Source organism: Hyperolius riggenbachi, chromosome 11 (assembly GCF_040937935.1).
Source record: "Hyperolius riggenbachi isolate aHypRig1 chromosome 11, aHypRig1.pri, whole genome shotgun sequence".
Lineage (NCBI taxonomy): Eukaryota > Metazoa > Chordata > Amphibia > Anura > Hyperoliidae > Hyperolius > Hyperolius riggenbachi.
Genome location: NC_090656.1, coordinates 220,374,566 through 220,389,770, shown reverse-complemented (window position 1 = coordinate 220,389,770; position 15,205 = coordinate 220,374,566). Strand labels below are relative to the sequence as shown.

Below are 15,205 nucleotides of genomic sequence, written 5' to 3'. Positions count from 1 at the left end.
ATTTTGATCTACCTTACTAGAAAAACTAAACAATTTTACTATCTAATTTAAAATGAATGTCCTAATAAATGCATAAGGGGCAAGAGGGTGAATTAAGATACTAACAGTGAAAGGAGAGCTTTCCTCCTCCTCTGCAGTCATTTAGTCAACTCCAACTCTTTGTGACCATGTGTACTTTTGCACAAGAGATGTATCTGTCAATCACTGCTTCTTACAGGTGTTGCATAGACACGTTCATAGCAACTGTCTATCCACCTTAGCGTCTGCTGTCCGCTTCTTCTTCTACCCTCAGTATTTCCAAGCATGAAGGATTTGTCCAAAGAATCCAGTCTTCTCATTATGTGTCCAACGTATTTGAGTTTTATTACTATTTTTATCATTCATTTATAAAGCGCCAACATATTCCATGACGCAGTACAAAGTAAGTGGTGCTGTTCAAAGTAAGTGGTGCTGTACAAAGTAAATAAGTAGTATCAGCCCTTCCAGTGAACACTCTGACTTTTTTTTTTTTATTTCTGTAAGTATTGATTGGTTAGATCTTCTGGCAGTCCAGGGAACTCGAAGTAGCTTTCTCCACACCCACAATTCAAAAGCATCAATTTTTCCATGCATGGCCTTATTTTAAGCCCAGCTTTCACAGCCATACGTCACTACTGGGAGGACTATAGCTCTAACTATCCTGATCTTTGTTGGTAAACTGACATCTCTTTCATTTAGTATCTCATCCAAATTTACCATAGCTTTCCTCCCAAGTAACAAGCATCTCAAGGTGCAAAATGTAGGGGTTATGATGAGATTATTGTGGGTCTAAAGCATCGGTGCCCAATGGGTCGATCACGATCTACCGGTAGATCGCGCCCGCCTATTTTGTAGATCGCGCCCGCTTCACCCCATCCCATTGTAAGACTGTGTACCGAGGGGTAACCCCAGGATACAACGAAGTCTTGGAACAAGGAAGGCGACACAGACACCAGCTTAGTGCAACCAAAAATGTCTTTACTGGAAAGTATTAACAGGAACAGTTACAAACATAACAAGATTTGCAATACACAGGGTACCCTATACCCCAGAGTCCCCACTTCTGTCCAACAGGACACCTCTACCTGATGGCAGTTTACAGCAGAGCCTCCAAGTCGTGCTGAGCTGCAGAATCACCCTTAGCCATTAGCAGACACAGCAGAGCCAACAAGTCATGCTGAACTGCAGGATCACCCTTAGCCATTAGCAGACACAGCAGAGCCAACAAGTCGTGCTGAACTGCAGGATCAGCCCTAGTCGTTTGGCGGTAACAGCAGAGCCTCAAGTCTTGCTGCACTGCAGTATCAACCCAGTGTCACCTGCTAAAAAAAAACTGTTTCTAACTATCTACCTAAAGCAGGCCTAAGTCTCAGTTTCTTCAGGTACCATACTACTAAAAAAAACAGTTTAATGAAAACACAAGAACCCAGGTTCACTGACTTGTTCCTACTTGGTATCAGCAGATGCCTCTCTTTAGGACAGCCTCAGGCCTGCAGCCTTGATGGGTAGCTGTCGTAGAATCCTAAGCTCAAGGCAGCTAACCGGGAACAATCTCCACTCCAGCAAGCAGCATTCAAGGAGTAAACAGTGATCAGCCTCTCTGCAGCTTGGATGGATCCAGATTGTCCTTTTCACAGACAGCTCTCCACAAAAACAACCATGTCTCTCTCTCTGTCTTTTCTTCCTGGTCTCTCTAGAGCTGCCAGGCCCCACCTCTCATGCTTGTTCATACTTCAGCAGGATTAGGTTACAACTTTTATACAGGCGGCATCTAGTGGCCAAAATGCAAACTGTCACTTCAAAACTTAATACAGGCAAGATTGTTGACAATCTCACAACATTTTGCGGCCGGCAGCTGTCCCATCAAATTCTGCTACCGGCCGCTGGCCAATAGGAAGCAGGGGAGGAGAGAGGAGGTGCAGCTGAAAAGAGGCCAGGGGCGGTTCTGCCATGACACGACGTCATGGCTGGGGGCGGTGCCAGGCACAATACATACACACACATGCACGACTCACTCAATCACGCTGCCCGCTGGAGCGCTCCTTCAGCCGCCAACATGCGATTCCCTGCAGCTGAAAGAGTGGAGACCAGACACCGCCGCCGCAGCTGGAGGGAGGTAAGTGATTAACCCTCCTGGCGGTTTGCAAAAAAATCGCCAGGGGGCAGCAAATCTTTTTTTTTTAATTTTTTTTTTTTTTTTCATGTAGCGAGACAAAGTCTCGCTACATGATAGCCGCTGCTCAGCGGCATCCCCCCAGCCCCTCCGATCGCCGCCGGCGATCGGAGATCCGGAGATCCCGTTCAAAGAACGGGATCTCCTGGAGGGCTTCCCCCGTCGCCATGGCGACGGGCGGGATGACGTCACCGACGTCATCGACGTCGTGACGTCAGAGGGGACTCCGATCTGCCCCATAGCGCTGCCTGGCACTGATTGGCCAGGCAGCGCACGGGGTCTGGGGGGGGGGGCGGCCGCGGCGAGAGGAATTGCGGCGGATCGGCGGGTAGCGGCGGCGATCGGGCACTGCACGCAGCTAGCAAAGTGCTAGCTGCGTGCAGCAAAAAAAAAATTATGCAAATCGGCCCAGCGGGGCCTGAGCGGTGCCTTCCGGCGGCATAGCCCGAACTCAGTTCGGGCTTACCGCCAGGAAGGTTAAGCACCCGAGCACCCATCCCTACCTACCTATGTTAAAGGGACCTGCACCCAGCTACCTATGCTAAAGGGACCCATACCCAGCTACCTATGCTAAATGGACCTGCACCCAGCTACCTATGCTAAAGGGACCAGTACCCAGCTACCTATGCTAAAGGGACCAGTACCCAGCTACCTATGCTAAAAGGACCTGCACCCAGCTACCTATGCTAAAGGGACCTGCACCCAGCTACCTATGCTAAATGGACCTGCACCCAGCTACCTATGCTAAAGGGACCTGCACCCAGCTACCTATGCTAAAGGGACCAGCACCCAGCTACCTATGCTAAAGGGACTTGCCCCCAGCTACCTATGCTAAAGGGACTTGCACCCAGCTACCTATGCTAAAGGGACCTGCACCCAGCTACCTATGCTAAAGGGACCTGCACCCAGCTACCTATGCTAAAGGGACCAGCACCCAGCTACCTATGCTAAAGGGACCAGCACCCAGCTACCTATGCTAAATGGACCTGCACCCAGCTACCTATGCTAAAGGGACCTATACTTAGCTACCTATACTGGAGGCACTTGTACCTGTTCATGATGGGTGAGGGGGGGGGGGGGGGGGAGGTTGGTAGATCTCCTAGACTCCGCAAATTTTAAAGTAGCTCGCGAGCCGAAAAAGTGTGGGCACCTCTGGTCTAAAGGATATTTTAGGGCAAAGGTGCCCACGCTTTTTCGGCTTCTGAGTTACTTTAAAAACTAAGCAAGTCAAAATGATCTACCCATGTACAATTTTAGGTGCACAATTGTATGTACAGAATGAAAAATGTAGTATGGTCGGGATCTACCATGCAGTCCTTTTTTGATATACCGGTAGATTGCAATCTGCCCAATGAACACCCATGTTTTAGGGGTAGCGTTTATGAAAACCTGGAGGAAGTCATTCCATAATTCACAGCAACACCATCAGTGGTGTAAGTACAAATCATGGGGGCCCCCAGCAAAACTTTGGGGCCCCGTAAAGTTCACACCCCTTCCCTTGCCTCCCCTTGGCGACCCTCATAGCCTTGGGGCCCATCTCACAAGGGTCATGTAACAAGTGTGGCTCTCAGGATCTTCACCCCCATAACAAGTGTAGCCACAAAACCACCTGATCTGAAGGATGGACCCTTTATTGGAAGGAGGGAAGTAATTAGGGACCTCTCACAGTAGTTGCACCCTTGAACACCATGATTCCCATTGGTTGATTTCTTTCTCTGCAGTACAATGTCACAGTTAACAGATCCTCACTTGAGCTGTGATTGTCAGTCCACGTCCCAGCAGTGTGTACACTATAATATCTTATCATGGCATTACCAGCTGTTGCGTACACATGTAAATACTTCCGATAACCTCACCACTCTACCGTCTGTCGCGATGCTGATAGCGGGTCACTGAACATGGAATCTGGAGGAAAAGTTGCAGGTTATGATGACCTTGAGGCTGTCACCTTATCCATGCACATTCCTCAAAGGAAGATTAGATTGCCAGCTCTTTTTGCCAAGGACTTTGTGACGATTAATCCCTACTGCTGGACCAACATGTTGTTCAGCACGTTACAACAAATTGATGTCAGATACTGAGACTAAATAAAGAGTGGAAATGTTGATAACCAAGCTGATTAAATAGTCCATTGCAACATTGACAATGACAGCACGTGATGTTTGAGAAGTTCTGTTACTTGCTTTACTCTTGTGTAATAACAAGTTCCAGCAATCATCACCTCCATTAACCCTAATTATTTCGTTTTCCGAATTTTTCTTTTTAAAAGATATTTACTAAATTCGAGATGAAAAACTAACTATATCTTATCTAAAGTTTAGATAGTTTACACAGCAAATCTAGCTGCAGACATCTTAGACAGTTTATGATTATTTCTTCCTGTGATACAATGACAGCAGCCATGTTGTTTGTAAACAGTACACACAGGCAAGCTGATCCGCATCTCCAGCCCTCAGCCTGATTAAACCTAATTCCTTCATCTTCATATTAGCGTTACCAGGGCCGGTTCTAGTAACCATGTGGCTGGCACTAAGGCCAAATTAACCCAGGGGCCCCCCAACAGAAAACCCGACACTCTTGGAAGGCCTTCAAGTGTGTTGACTTTTTATTTGGAGCTGCGACCAACCTTTTCGCCAGGATCAAGGCCGAGTGGGAATGGCACCTCCCCACATACTTGATGAGTGGTTGCTTTCTGAGCAACCCAACCTTGTGAGTATATTACCTTTATCTACACATTTCTTCTGGTATGACAACAATAATATACCAGACTGGGCTCCTGGTCTCCCTGTGTTTTTTTGTTTCTTACAAGTACCACTATATCTGTGGAGGTTCTTCAAAGAAAGAAAAACCAAGCCTCCTTTGTCATTTGTCATATCTAGGGTACTTCCTGTGGTCAAATATTTCACATTTTAACCACTCCTACTGTAAAGAACACCTTCCTAAATATGCAGATCATGTCCCCTTATCCTTTCTATACGCCAAGGGACAAAAAAAGCTACAATCAGATTCAGTACTATTTAAACAGACAAGCGAAAGATCAAAGCAAATACAAGAGGCAAACTTTTTTTTCTGCCCCCCCTAAAATTGGTCCTAGACGGTGATAGACATGTGACTATGGTAGGGATTAGATGGTGAGCTCCTCTGAGGGACAGTTGGTGACAAGACTATATATACTCTGTAAAAGCATTGCGTTGACGCTATATACAGTATATTCTTATTAAAGAGCCACTATCACGAAAAAAGCAGTTAAAATCTGACAGAACCGACAGGTTTTGGGCCAGTCCATCTCCTCATGGGGGATTCTCAGGGTTTTTTGTTTTCAACAGCATTTCCTGAACAGCAGTTTAACTGCCAAAATAGTAAGATACCAGCCAGCCTCTCTACATACTTGCACACTATTTTGTCAGCTAGACATTGTAACTGCTGTTTAGGAAATGCTGTTGAAAACCATGAGAAGATGGACTGGCCCAAAACCTGTTGGTTCTGTCAGATTTTAACTGCCTACTTTTTTTTCGCAATAGTGGTCATTTAACTAAAGCTGGCCACTAACGGTCCAATTTCTAGTGAAATATCGTTCAAGCGATCAGAAATTCTGATCGGACGAAAAATCGTTCACTACACCATCAACTAACCAATCATTGCTTCCTATCTATCACGACCACCAAGAAAATACAAATTTTCGTTCGACGAAAATTCATTCGGGCGACATTTTTTTCACTCGTTCATAATCGATTGTGTCCACCAATGGAGATTATTTACAACCAATCCGATCAGAATTTCTGATCGCTCGAACGATTTTTCGCTAAAAATTGGACCATTAGTGGCCAGCTTAACGTTCCTTTCACGCTGTGTGATACCATCACAATGCAACCGAAAAGTCAGAAATTCTACTATACGACGTGTGATGCTTCTATGTGGTAAACGCATACAGTACCAGGGCCGGTTCAAGTAACAATTGGGCCCTAGGGCAAAGTTAGCCTGGGGCCCCCCAACAGACACCCCCTGACCAAAAAGCGTCATTAGAGGCCCTTTGTTGCAGCCACATTTTCCTCCTGGGCCCCTGAGCTGGCTGCTGACCCTCCCCCAATCCCCTCCAAACTTAACAGACTCTGCAGAGTCCCTGGGGAGCAACAGTTAAGATGGGGAGGGACACCTTAGGGGCCCCTACAGGCTCTGGGGCCCTGGGGCAATTGCCCATTTTTTCCTATGGTAGCTCCGGTCCTGTACAGTACAATGTAATTATACTTCGGTACCACTGTAAATGTACATTTGGCCTCATAAACGCCCAGCATGCTGTACGATTCTCCTGCGCAACCCACCGCACTGCATTCATTGTGAAACCACCGTAGGAATAGCTTTGTATTGCATTAGATTATTGTCCGTTGCATTGGTTTACGTCTCCTGCAGGTGGCGACAGAGCACCACCTTTGCTCAGCAATGTCCTCCGCAGCTGGTCCTCCTATCCCCCCGCTCTAGATAAAATAACATTGCAGTGAGCCAGGACAAAGATTTAGCATTGGGTTACACTGATCCCATGTACTGCCGATTGCACAATCCTTTGCTCTTGGATGGGGACTCTGGCATTACAAGACCTCTCTTAACAGAAAACACCAGAAGAGTCGAGCATTGTGCAGTTTACAATGTATTGCGGTTTGCCCGCCAATTTTTGGGCCGCAGAGCCCAGCACCAGCAAGGCTATTCACTGGCCGCAAGCCTTGGCAACTCTAGCGGAAATTGGGACATCTCTAAGGCATCCTAATTGCTAAACATAATTTACTATCAAGTATCAAGTTCTAACATTTTGTCGAGTTTTACTTACACCGTAATAAATGCTACTTTAGTTATTTTCCATTTGTATGCTTTGTTTGGGTGTGTGCGGGTTTTGTTTATACCTGTTTACATTCTTTTAGGCACACTTCCCCATGGGTAGTGAGGCTATGTGTCCAAGCCTTCACTCTTAGGGTGGGCCTTAAAGTTAAAGGAATAAAGGTTAAAGCTTGGTCTAGGCCATACATGTCAAACTCCGTCCCGTGGGCCAAATCTGGCCCTCAGAGCCATTAAATTTGGTCCTCAAGTGGTTTACCCACTTTCCATTATGTTTGGCCCACTCTAGACCCCCAGGGAAGCTATATTGGAGGTGAAGCCCTAAAACACTAGGTAAGCCATATAGGGGAGGTAGGGGGAAAGCACTAAACACTAGGGAACTGTATAGGGGAGGGTAAGGGGCCTCTAGACACTAGGGAACTGTATAGGGGAGGGAGGACCACTAGACACCAGGGAACTGTATAGGCCCATCTGTACCTCCTATCAATATTCCCTAGAATCTTACAAAAAGTTGTTTGGGGTTGTTTTTAATCATGAAACTATTAACACAAATGAAACCATCATGTTTATTTAGAGCTCCACCTGCTGGAGTGATTGACAAATTGTTGGAGTACAATAAAGGCCTAGTTTTGCTGCAGTGCCATCAAGAGGACAGTGAGGCTTAAGGTCCGTACATACGCCGGACTGGAGGCAACGACGGGTCCGTCGTCACCTCCCGCTGGGTGGGCGTTCCAGCGACAGTCCGCCGTGTGTACAGTCTGTCTACAGACTGATACGGCTGTTTCTGAGCAATCTGCCCGGCGGATCGCTCAGAAACAGCCGTATCAGTCCGCCGACAGACTACACACGCCGGACTGTCGCTGGAATGCCCACCCAGCGGGAGGTGACGACGGACCCGTCGTTGCCTCCAGTCCGGCGTGTGTACGGACCTTTAGTGACCCATCACCAGGTCTGGGGACTTTGCTCTTACAATGATAGAGGCTTGTTGAATTCAGCAGAAAAGTTATATTCTCATTTGCTCACAAATCCTTTTTTGGGGAGGGGGTGGGCGGCGGGTCCGAGAGTGAGTGATGCATCATGGGAAACCACAGTTGCTTACTTAACGCTGCTTTATCCATCGCAAATACCTTCTGTTTTAAGAAGGCAAATTATACTCTGCCTTTATTAAACAATATGCTTGTTTTCTTTTCAAGGATTGGAGCATTGCAGTTATGTCACTAGACATGATTTTAACAAATGTATCTTTGTGTGTTAATGCGCTTAAACTTTAGTGAGATTAAAGGACAACTGAAGTGAGAAGAATATGGAGGCTGCCATATTTATTTCCTTTTAAACAATACTGGTTGCCTGGCAGCCCTGCTGGTCTATTTGGCTGCAGTATGTCTGAGTAACACCAGTAACAAGCATGCAGCTAATCTTGTCATATGCTGCATTCTTGTTCAAGGGCTATGACTAAAAGTATTAGAGGCTAAGGATTAGCAGGACAACCAGGCAACTGGTATTTCTTAAAAGGAAACATATATGGCAGCCTCCATATCCCTCTAGCTTCAGTTGTCCTTTAAAATGGTGCTAATCAGTAATGCGATGACTTTAGCCCCATTTTATAATACCGACATGTCACATCTGTGCTTAGTATGAGCTGTTCCTCTGCGCTTGTACTGATAGTAAACTAGCTACAGTGTGTGCTGCTCTCTGCTATCACCTGTATGTACAGTATAAGCTGTTACTCTGTGCCCATGTTGATATTACACTAGCTGCAGTCTGTGCTGATCTCTGCTTCCGCCAGTATGTAAAATATAAGCTGTTACGCTGTGCATATACTATTAGTAAATTTGCTGCAGTGTGTGCAGATCTCTGGTACTCTTATGCTGGATACACACCATGCGTTTCCGTGTTCGATGTGTCCGTCGATACGCATCGATTTGATTATTTCCGACATGTCCGATTGAAGCATCGATGGATCGTTAGGTCGATTTGCCATACTTTACATGGCAATCGACCTAAAAATCACCGAAATGCTTTCGGAAATGCTCGGAAATAATCGAATCGACGCGTATCGACGGACGCATTTGACGCGGAAACGCATGGTGTGTATTCAGCATTAGTGAGTACAATATAAACTGTTACTCTGTGCCTGTACTGACAGTAAACTAGCTGCAGTGTGTGCTGCTCTCTGCTACCTCCAGCATGTACAGTATAAGCTGTTACACTGTGTCTGTACTGTGAGTAGACCAGCTGCAGCATGTGCTGATCTCTGCTACCTCCAGTACATACAGTATAAGCTGTTAATCTGTACCGATTATAATAGTAAACTCACTCCACTGTGTGCAGAGCTCTCTGGAAATGGTTTTTTAACATTTTTCCTTTCTTGCTTATTTACAATGCTTGCCCAGGGCTGCTTCTAGACTTTCTGCTAAGGACTAAGGATGAGTAATATGCCAGAATTTTAAAACAAGGTTAAAATCGGTAATGCCAGCATTTTAGCTTTATAAATCAATAATAATTATAATAATAACAACAATGCCTAGTACACTAAAGTGTTAGTGGAAGAAGAATGTTTCACATGATTATCGTGCAGGGAACTACAGTAATTCTTCTTTGTCAAGTGCTGTATGTGAGAATCGCTTCCATTCATCAGGGCCCTTTTCCACTAGCGGCGTTTGCGATGCTGAATCGCAAAATCACAAACCGCTAGTAATTTTTTAAATCGGTACGGTTTGCTAAATAACATAGGAATCGCGGTAGGTTATTTCCACTACCGCGATTCGTTTTTGGCTCAAACGCGATCGCGCTGTGGAGCGATATTTGCCGCGATTTTGCTATGCACACTACAGCATAGCAAAACCGTGAACGCAATCGCCGGAACTTTCCTGCATTTTGCGATTCAGCAATCGTTAGCGTTCAGCGTGAACGCTAGCGATTGCTAGTGGAAAAGGGCCCTCAGGGTCAAGAGCATGACGATCAGACTGATAATGCAGCTAAAACCATCGTCTGTGTGTCCAGAAATCAGTTTCACAAGTTCTTCACTAGAGGGAGCTCTTAGGCAACAGTTTGACAATTTTGGGATCATTTTTTTATTGCATTTGTGTTCATTTGTACTATTGGAACTGTTTAGAGCTGCATTTAGCTTGTATGTATGGGCTGGGGAAACACATTCTTTTAATACCTGTCTATTTATTCATTTAGCAAATGCTTTATTGCTGGTAGAAATTGGCACAAAAATCACATCCACAACAGCTAATCACACCTAACACTTAATTACTGCAGTGTGTATAGTTGAAAGTTTATATACGCAGTAAACTGCGTTAAGCAGAACAACATGTGTAAAGTCTTACTATAGGATGAGTAGAGCAGGATACGATACATTGCATGCAATGCATTACGCTCTGCTCATTGAGCATTAAGACTTATGCACGTAATCCTGCGTAGCGCAGTTTAGCGCATACGCCCCATATTTTTGGGTGAAATTCTAGATCTTAAAGCCAATGCAAATATTGTAGTAGTTTTGACTATGCAAGAAGTTTTAAATCAGGATGATGCCATTTATATCTAACTTCAAGGAAAACAAAAAGTTTTCAATGTCCGACTTTTTGTTTTCTTCTAAGTTAGCCAATAAATGGTATCATCCTCACTCAAAACTTCCTGCTTTTACTGATGGTTAACACCGTACTACTCTCTACTGCTTTGACATTGCATGGACAACCAAGCGTCGTCCCACATCAACCAATCAGAATTCTCTTTACTTCAGTCAGACCAGTACTAAGATGGATTCTGATTGGGTAATGTAGGCTTTTTTGGATTGCTCACATAACGCTATAATATTTTCAACTTTACGACCCCTGCTGGCACTTTAGACCTTTGCTTGCAAGTCAGAGACTAGTGCTAGCTTATCTCCTAAATTATGACCTATATTATCTAGATAACAGGTGGATGTATACATAGTTCAACCTATGAAAGCCAGGCTGCCTGTGAATCAGCCAGGCTATGACCACATTAGCCGCAAATGACGAGGAAACAACACATAGGTATAAGGTGAATTTTTTGTTTTTATTATAGTTCAGAGTAACCCTCTTGCAGGTTAGAATAAAATGTAACATATAATGACTCTCGATAAAAACAGGAATGCAAATAAAACATCACAATGGACGATATCTTCATAAAATAGATACAATGCCCTCATATATATATATATATATATATACTTATATATTTATAAATTTATAATAAACTCAAGTAAAAAAATAACTTCTTCTTTGGACAATACAAACATAAAACAGTAGCAAATAAATAGTGACGGTTATCTTTGTCATGGACAACACACAAAAATAACTTTGATTGCACTTAAGGTTTTAACTTCAAGTATTATATATGGCTCACTAAGAACCTGGGGAGAAGTCCTGGGGACTGTCCTTCAAAGGGGTTTCTAGAGTCCACTGTAACAAGTCCATTGGCAGTGATAAGGCAGGGTTGGGGAAGGGGAACGTTTTGGGGAGTTAACCCTTGTTTGCCAGGAAAGCCTTCAGCGATGGTTGTTATGTGCTTCTCTGACAATCAGAAGTGGTTGACTAGCGGGACTTGCTTGTCCCTTGATGAGGTCGGTTAGTTCTGGAGCCCATAGGGAGACCCCCAAATGACACATACAAGAAAATGTTTGCAGCACCTTCTCCAGCTCCGGATCCTAGCTCAGGGTCAAACTTGTGACTCTATGTTGGGATGATGAGTCCTTGAACAAAACTGGTCATCCTGGAAGCTCCCAAGCTTCTGAAACACACATTAGCCCCATCAAGTTTTTTGTTTTTATGTTTTATTTTTGGTATAGTCTATCAGTGCTCACTTATGCAAAAGTCCTTACAAGTGCAAAATTGTACATCCTACATCGGCCCAGAGGGATTAACAGTCTCTCCAACTTCACAAAGACGAGAGAACCTCAAAGACTGTAACCCTGACCTCCATGCTTATCACAACACCTCTTCGGCAATGGCCATGTCCTTATATCCTCTCTCCAGTCTGGTCTAAAGCTTCACTACGCTTGCGATGAGGGATACCATGGACCACAGAAAGGAAAACCTTTCTTTTTTTTGCCCTTCATTCTTATCAAAATAAACCTCCACTTGTTGAGTCTGTGGTTTAAGTCCTCAGTAAGGTCTGCCACAGCTTGCCTTTGGTCTTTGGCACGCTTCCTTGTTGCCGCATGGATGCACCATTAACTTCTAAGAGCTGTTCGGTGGCAGCATCGCTGCTTCTCGTGCTGACCCACCAAGGTTGAACTTTTCCATCCACCACAGGGAGAAGAAGTTTCCTCTCGGGAACAGACCTTCTCCTCCGGCCGTAGCCCTGTGAGCTTATTTTCCTGGCCGGGGCCGTACTGTCCTTGTCTTTGTCGTTGTACTGGTAGATCTGGTTAGCGAGCTTGTGAACAATGCAAGTGCCAAAGTTGCAGCCCCTGGAAGTAATCTGTGGGTAGTTGCTGAAGCTGTGACGGTATCGCTTCACACGGATATGGATGTTGTTGCTGGTAGATGAAGAAAAAAACACCAACATTAGCTGACTGGCACTCTTGCATAATAATCTCTATAGTGGCAAACTTTGACGTGCCAACAATTGCAAATCTCCAAGTGTCGGGGCAAGCACGTACTTGTAGTTCTGCAATCATCACCATGCCAAAGGCTGCCCATGCGTTATCTCATTCCTGACCACCCGCTATCTGTGCATGCTTGATCTTAAGACTATTCTGTGAAGCATGCACCTGTGCCTGTATTATAATAGCACACGGAAATTGTATATGCCTTTATTGTCACTGTAACTCTAGAGTCACCAAATATCTCAAACAAAAAACTGCTTCTATAGCTAGACAATAAAGATCCTTGCTGCTAACCCTCAGAGACAGTAGAATCCCTTAATAGTAATCCTCAAGGTATCTGGCCAAGTAGTTTACTATATCAGAAGTTTACTATATCAGGATTTGTCATATATTGTATATTTATACAGGTGCATATTCAGGACTTGGAGACTGAGGTTACTATAGCCAGAGGTTTACTATATCAGAGTTTACTATAATGAGATTCTACTGTATACATTAAAAACATAAAAACACTGCAATACGATAAAATACTGGTATAAATATTCACCTGCTCTGTGGCACTACGGAGTCCTTAGTGTCTTCTGTTTTGACGAAAGCAGATTGAGCCATTGCATCATTCGGCAGTTGCAAGTGTGCTGTCAAATCTCTCTTTATTCGATTCATCCCAATTAAATTCCACCTGCAAGCGCACAAAAAAATAGAATAGCTCAGGTTAGATATCTGGTGGGTTTCGGACAACCAAAGAGTTTCAGAGAAAAGTTCTTGTTAACTTTTTTTTATTCTTCTAACTTTTTTTTTAACTTACCGTATTCTGTCTCCTAGATCGTTCTCCAAATCAGCCGCTACAGTGCCGAAGAAGGTCAGGAAACTGATGAGCAGGACTAAGACGTAAGCCAACTCCATTCTGGACAGACTCCTGGTGGAGGAACACAAAAATGAGCTATTTAGAGGAGCTGTCAGAGGCACAGACTGAAATCATCCTAAAACTCATCCAAGTATTTTTTTTTTTCAGTTTTTTTTTAACTCCCGCCCTCATTTTACTTCTTGTTGACTTTGCAATTTTATCAGCTAAGCAAACACCCAAATCTGACAAAAGTCCCAAAACACCGGTAGAAACCACTTCTGGGGGACTTTGCACCAAAAGTGCAGAATAATAAACTATTGCATGATCTCAATCATCTAAGCAGTGCATTTTTTAAATTTTTGCAGCCCAGGAACAAAAATGCTATACAAAATTGCTCAGTTTGGTGCAAGGCAATTTACCACTGCTTTTATTGTAAGTGAAAATGCCTGTCTCTACTGCAGAATAACCAGCAAGAATTAGGATTCTTAAATAATAATAAATTGATGCATGATCTACTGTACAAAGTAGTAGTCAGATAAAAAGTTTGGAAAGTGTGCGTACCTGTTGAGAATGGTTTAGTCCAAAAAAAGAGTTTTCTTGCAGGCAGGGAATAGAATAATCCAAAGTTCTCAGAGCAAGTTGCAGTGTGAGCTCCTCTCTGATCTATGATTCCTCTGCAGCACACCGACGCCTTATAAAGAAAGGGTGTGGGCGGAGTCAAGGGAGCCTCAGTGACAACTCTGTGCAGCTGGGCAGCGCTACAATACAATACATGCTGATTTCACTGTAATAAGCTATTGTGTTACATGGCTCGGAAAAAAAATTAAGCAGATTGCAACAAAGCCCAGAAAAGTGGACTTTCCCAAATATGGACTGTTCTTCTGTGACTCTGTGAGTAAATAAGATAGGCATTATCTACATGTGTGTAGGTGTCTAAATGGGGGAGGGGGGTTATGTAATATATTACCTGTGGCATGTTACATGCCAGGTGATACAGGGATGATATGAATTTATGATATCATTTATTCATTGGGATGATGTTAATTTTTTTTTCTCTTATTTCAGAATTAGAAAGAGGTGAAGTTAGTATTGGTTTGGGGAATGGCCAGAGGAATCTGGAATTCTATTCCACAGATTCATGATTTAGGGATGATGATAGATCATCTATGGATGGATTTATGGATCCAGCAGTTGATAGGGGTGGATGGATCCAGAAGTTGGTAGGGATGGATGGATCCAGCAGTTGATAGTGATAGATGGATCCAGCAGTTGATAGGGATAGATGGATCCAGCAGTTGATAGGGATAGCTGCATCCAGCAGTTGGTAGGGATGGATGGATCCAGCAGTTGGTAGGGATGGATGGATCCAGCAGTTGATAGGGATAGCTGGATCCAGCAGTTGATAGGGATAGCTGGATCCAGCAGTTGGTAGGGATAGATGGATCCAGCAGTTGATATGGATAGATGGATCCAGCAGTTGATAGGGATAGCTGGATCCAGCAGTTGGTAGGGATAGATGGATCCAGCAGTTGATATGGATAGATGGATCCAGCAGTTGATACGGATAGCTGGATCCAGCAGTTGGTAGGGATGGATGGATGGATCCAGCAGTTGATAGTGATAGATGGATCCAGCAGTTGATAGGGATGGATGAAAAGCTTAGAATACATAGATAGTCTAGAAATAATAGACAGACAGACAGGTAGACAGTTAGTTAGATAGACAGAGCAATATATAGATATAAACTGCTATGGATGGATGGATA

General features: G+C 44.1%; 1 protein-coding gene and 1 long non-coding RNA gene across 2 annotated transcripts in view; one reads left to right on the top strand and one right to left on the bottom strand.

Moving 5' to 3' along the window:
- LOC137538495 (uncharacterized) overlaps positions 1-13,771 on the top strand; it is a 129,430-nt gene extending 115,659 nt beyond the window's left edge. The window contains exon 3 of the long non-coding RNA XR_011024809.1: positions 13,419-13,771. This is a non-coding gene — a long non-coding RNA (uncharacterized lncRNA). The remainder of the gene's footprint in view (positions 1-13,418) is intronic.
- On the bottom strand, positions 11,044-14,095 carry ADM (adrenomedullin). The gene is made up of 4 exons (XM_068260715.1): positions 14,002-14,095; positions 13,402-13,512; positions 13,144-13,275; positions 11,044-12,527 (listed from the first exon to the last, which is right to left on the bottom strand). Exons 2-4 carry the CDS (start codon positions 13,497-13,499, stop codon positions 12,143-12,145), a joined length of 615 nt encoding a protein of 204 aa, XP_068116816.1. The 5' UTR covers positions 13,500-13,512; positions 14,002-14,095; the 3' UTR covers positions 11,044-12,142.
- Between the last annotated feature and the right edge of the window lie 1,110 nt (positions 14,096-15,205).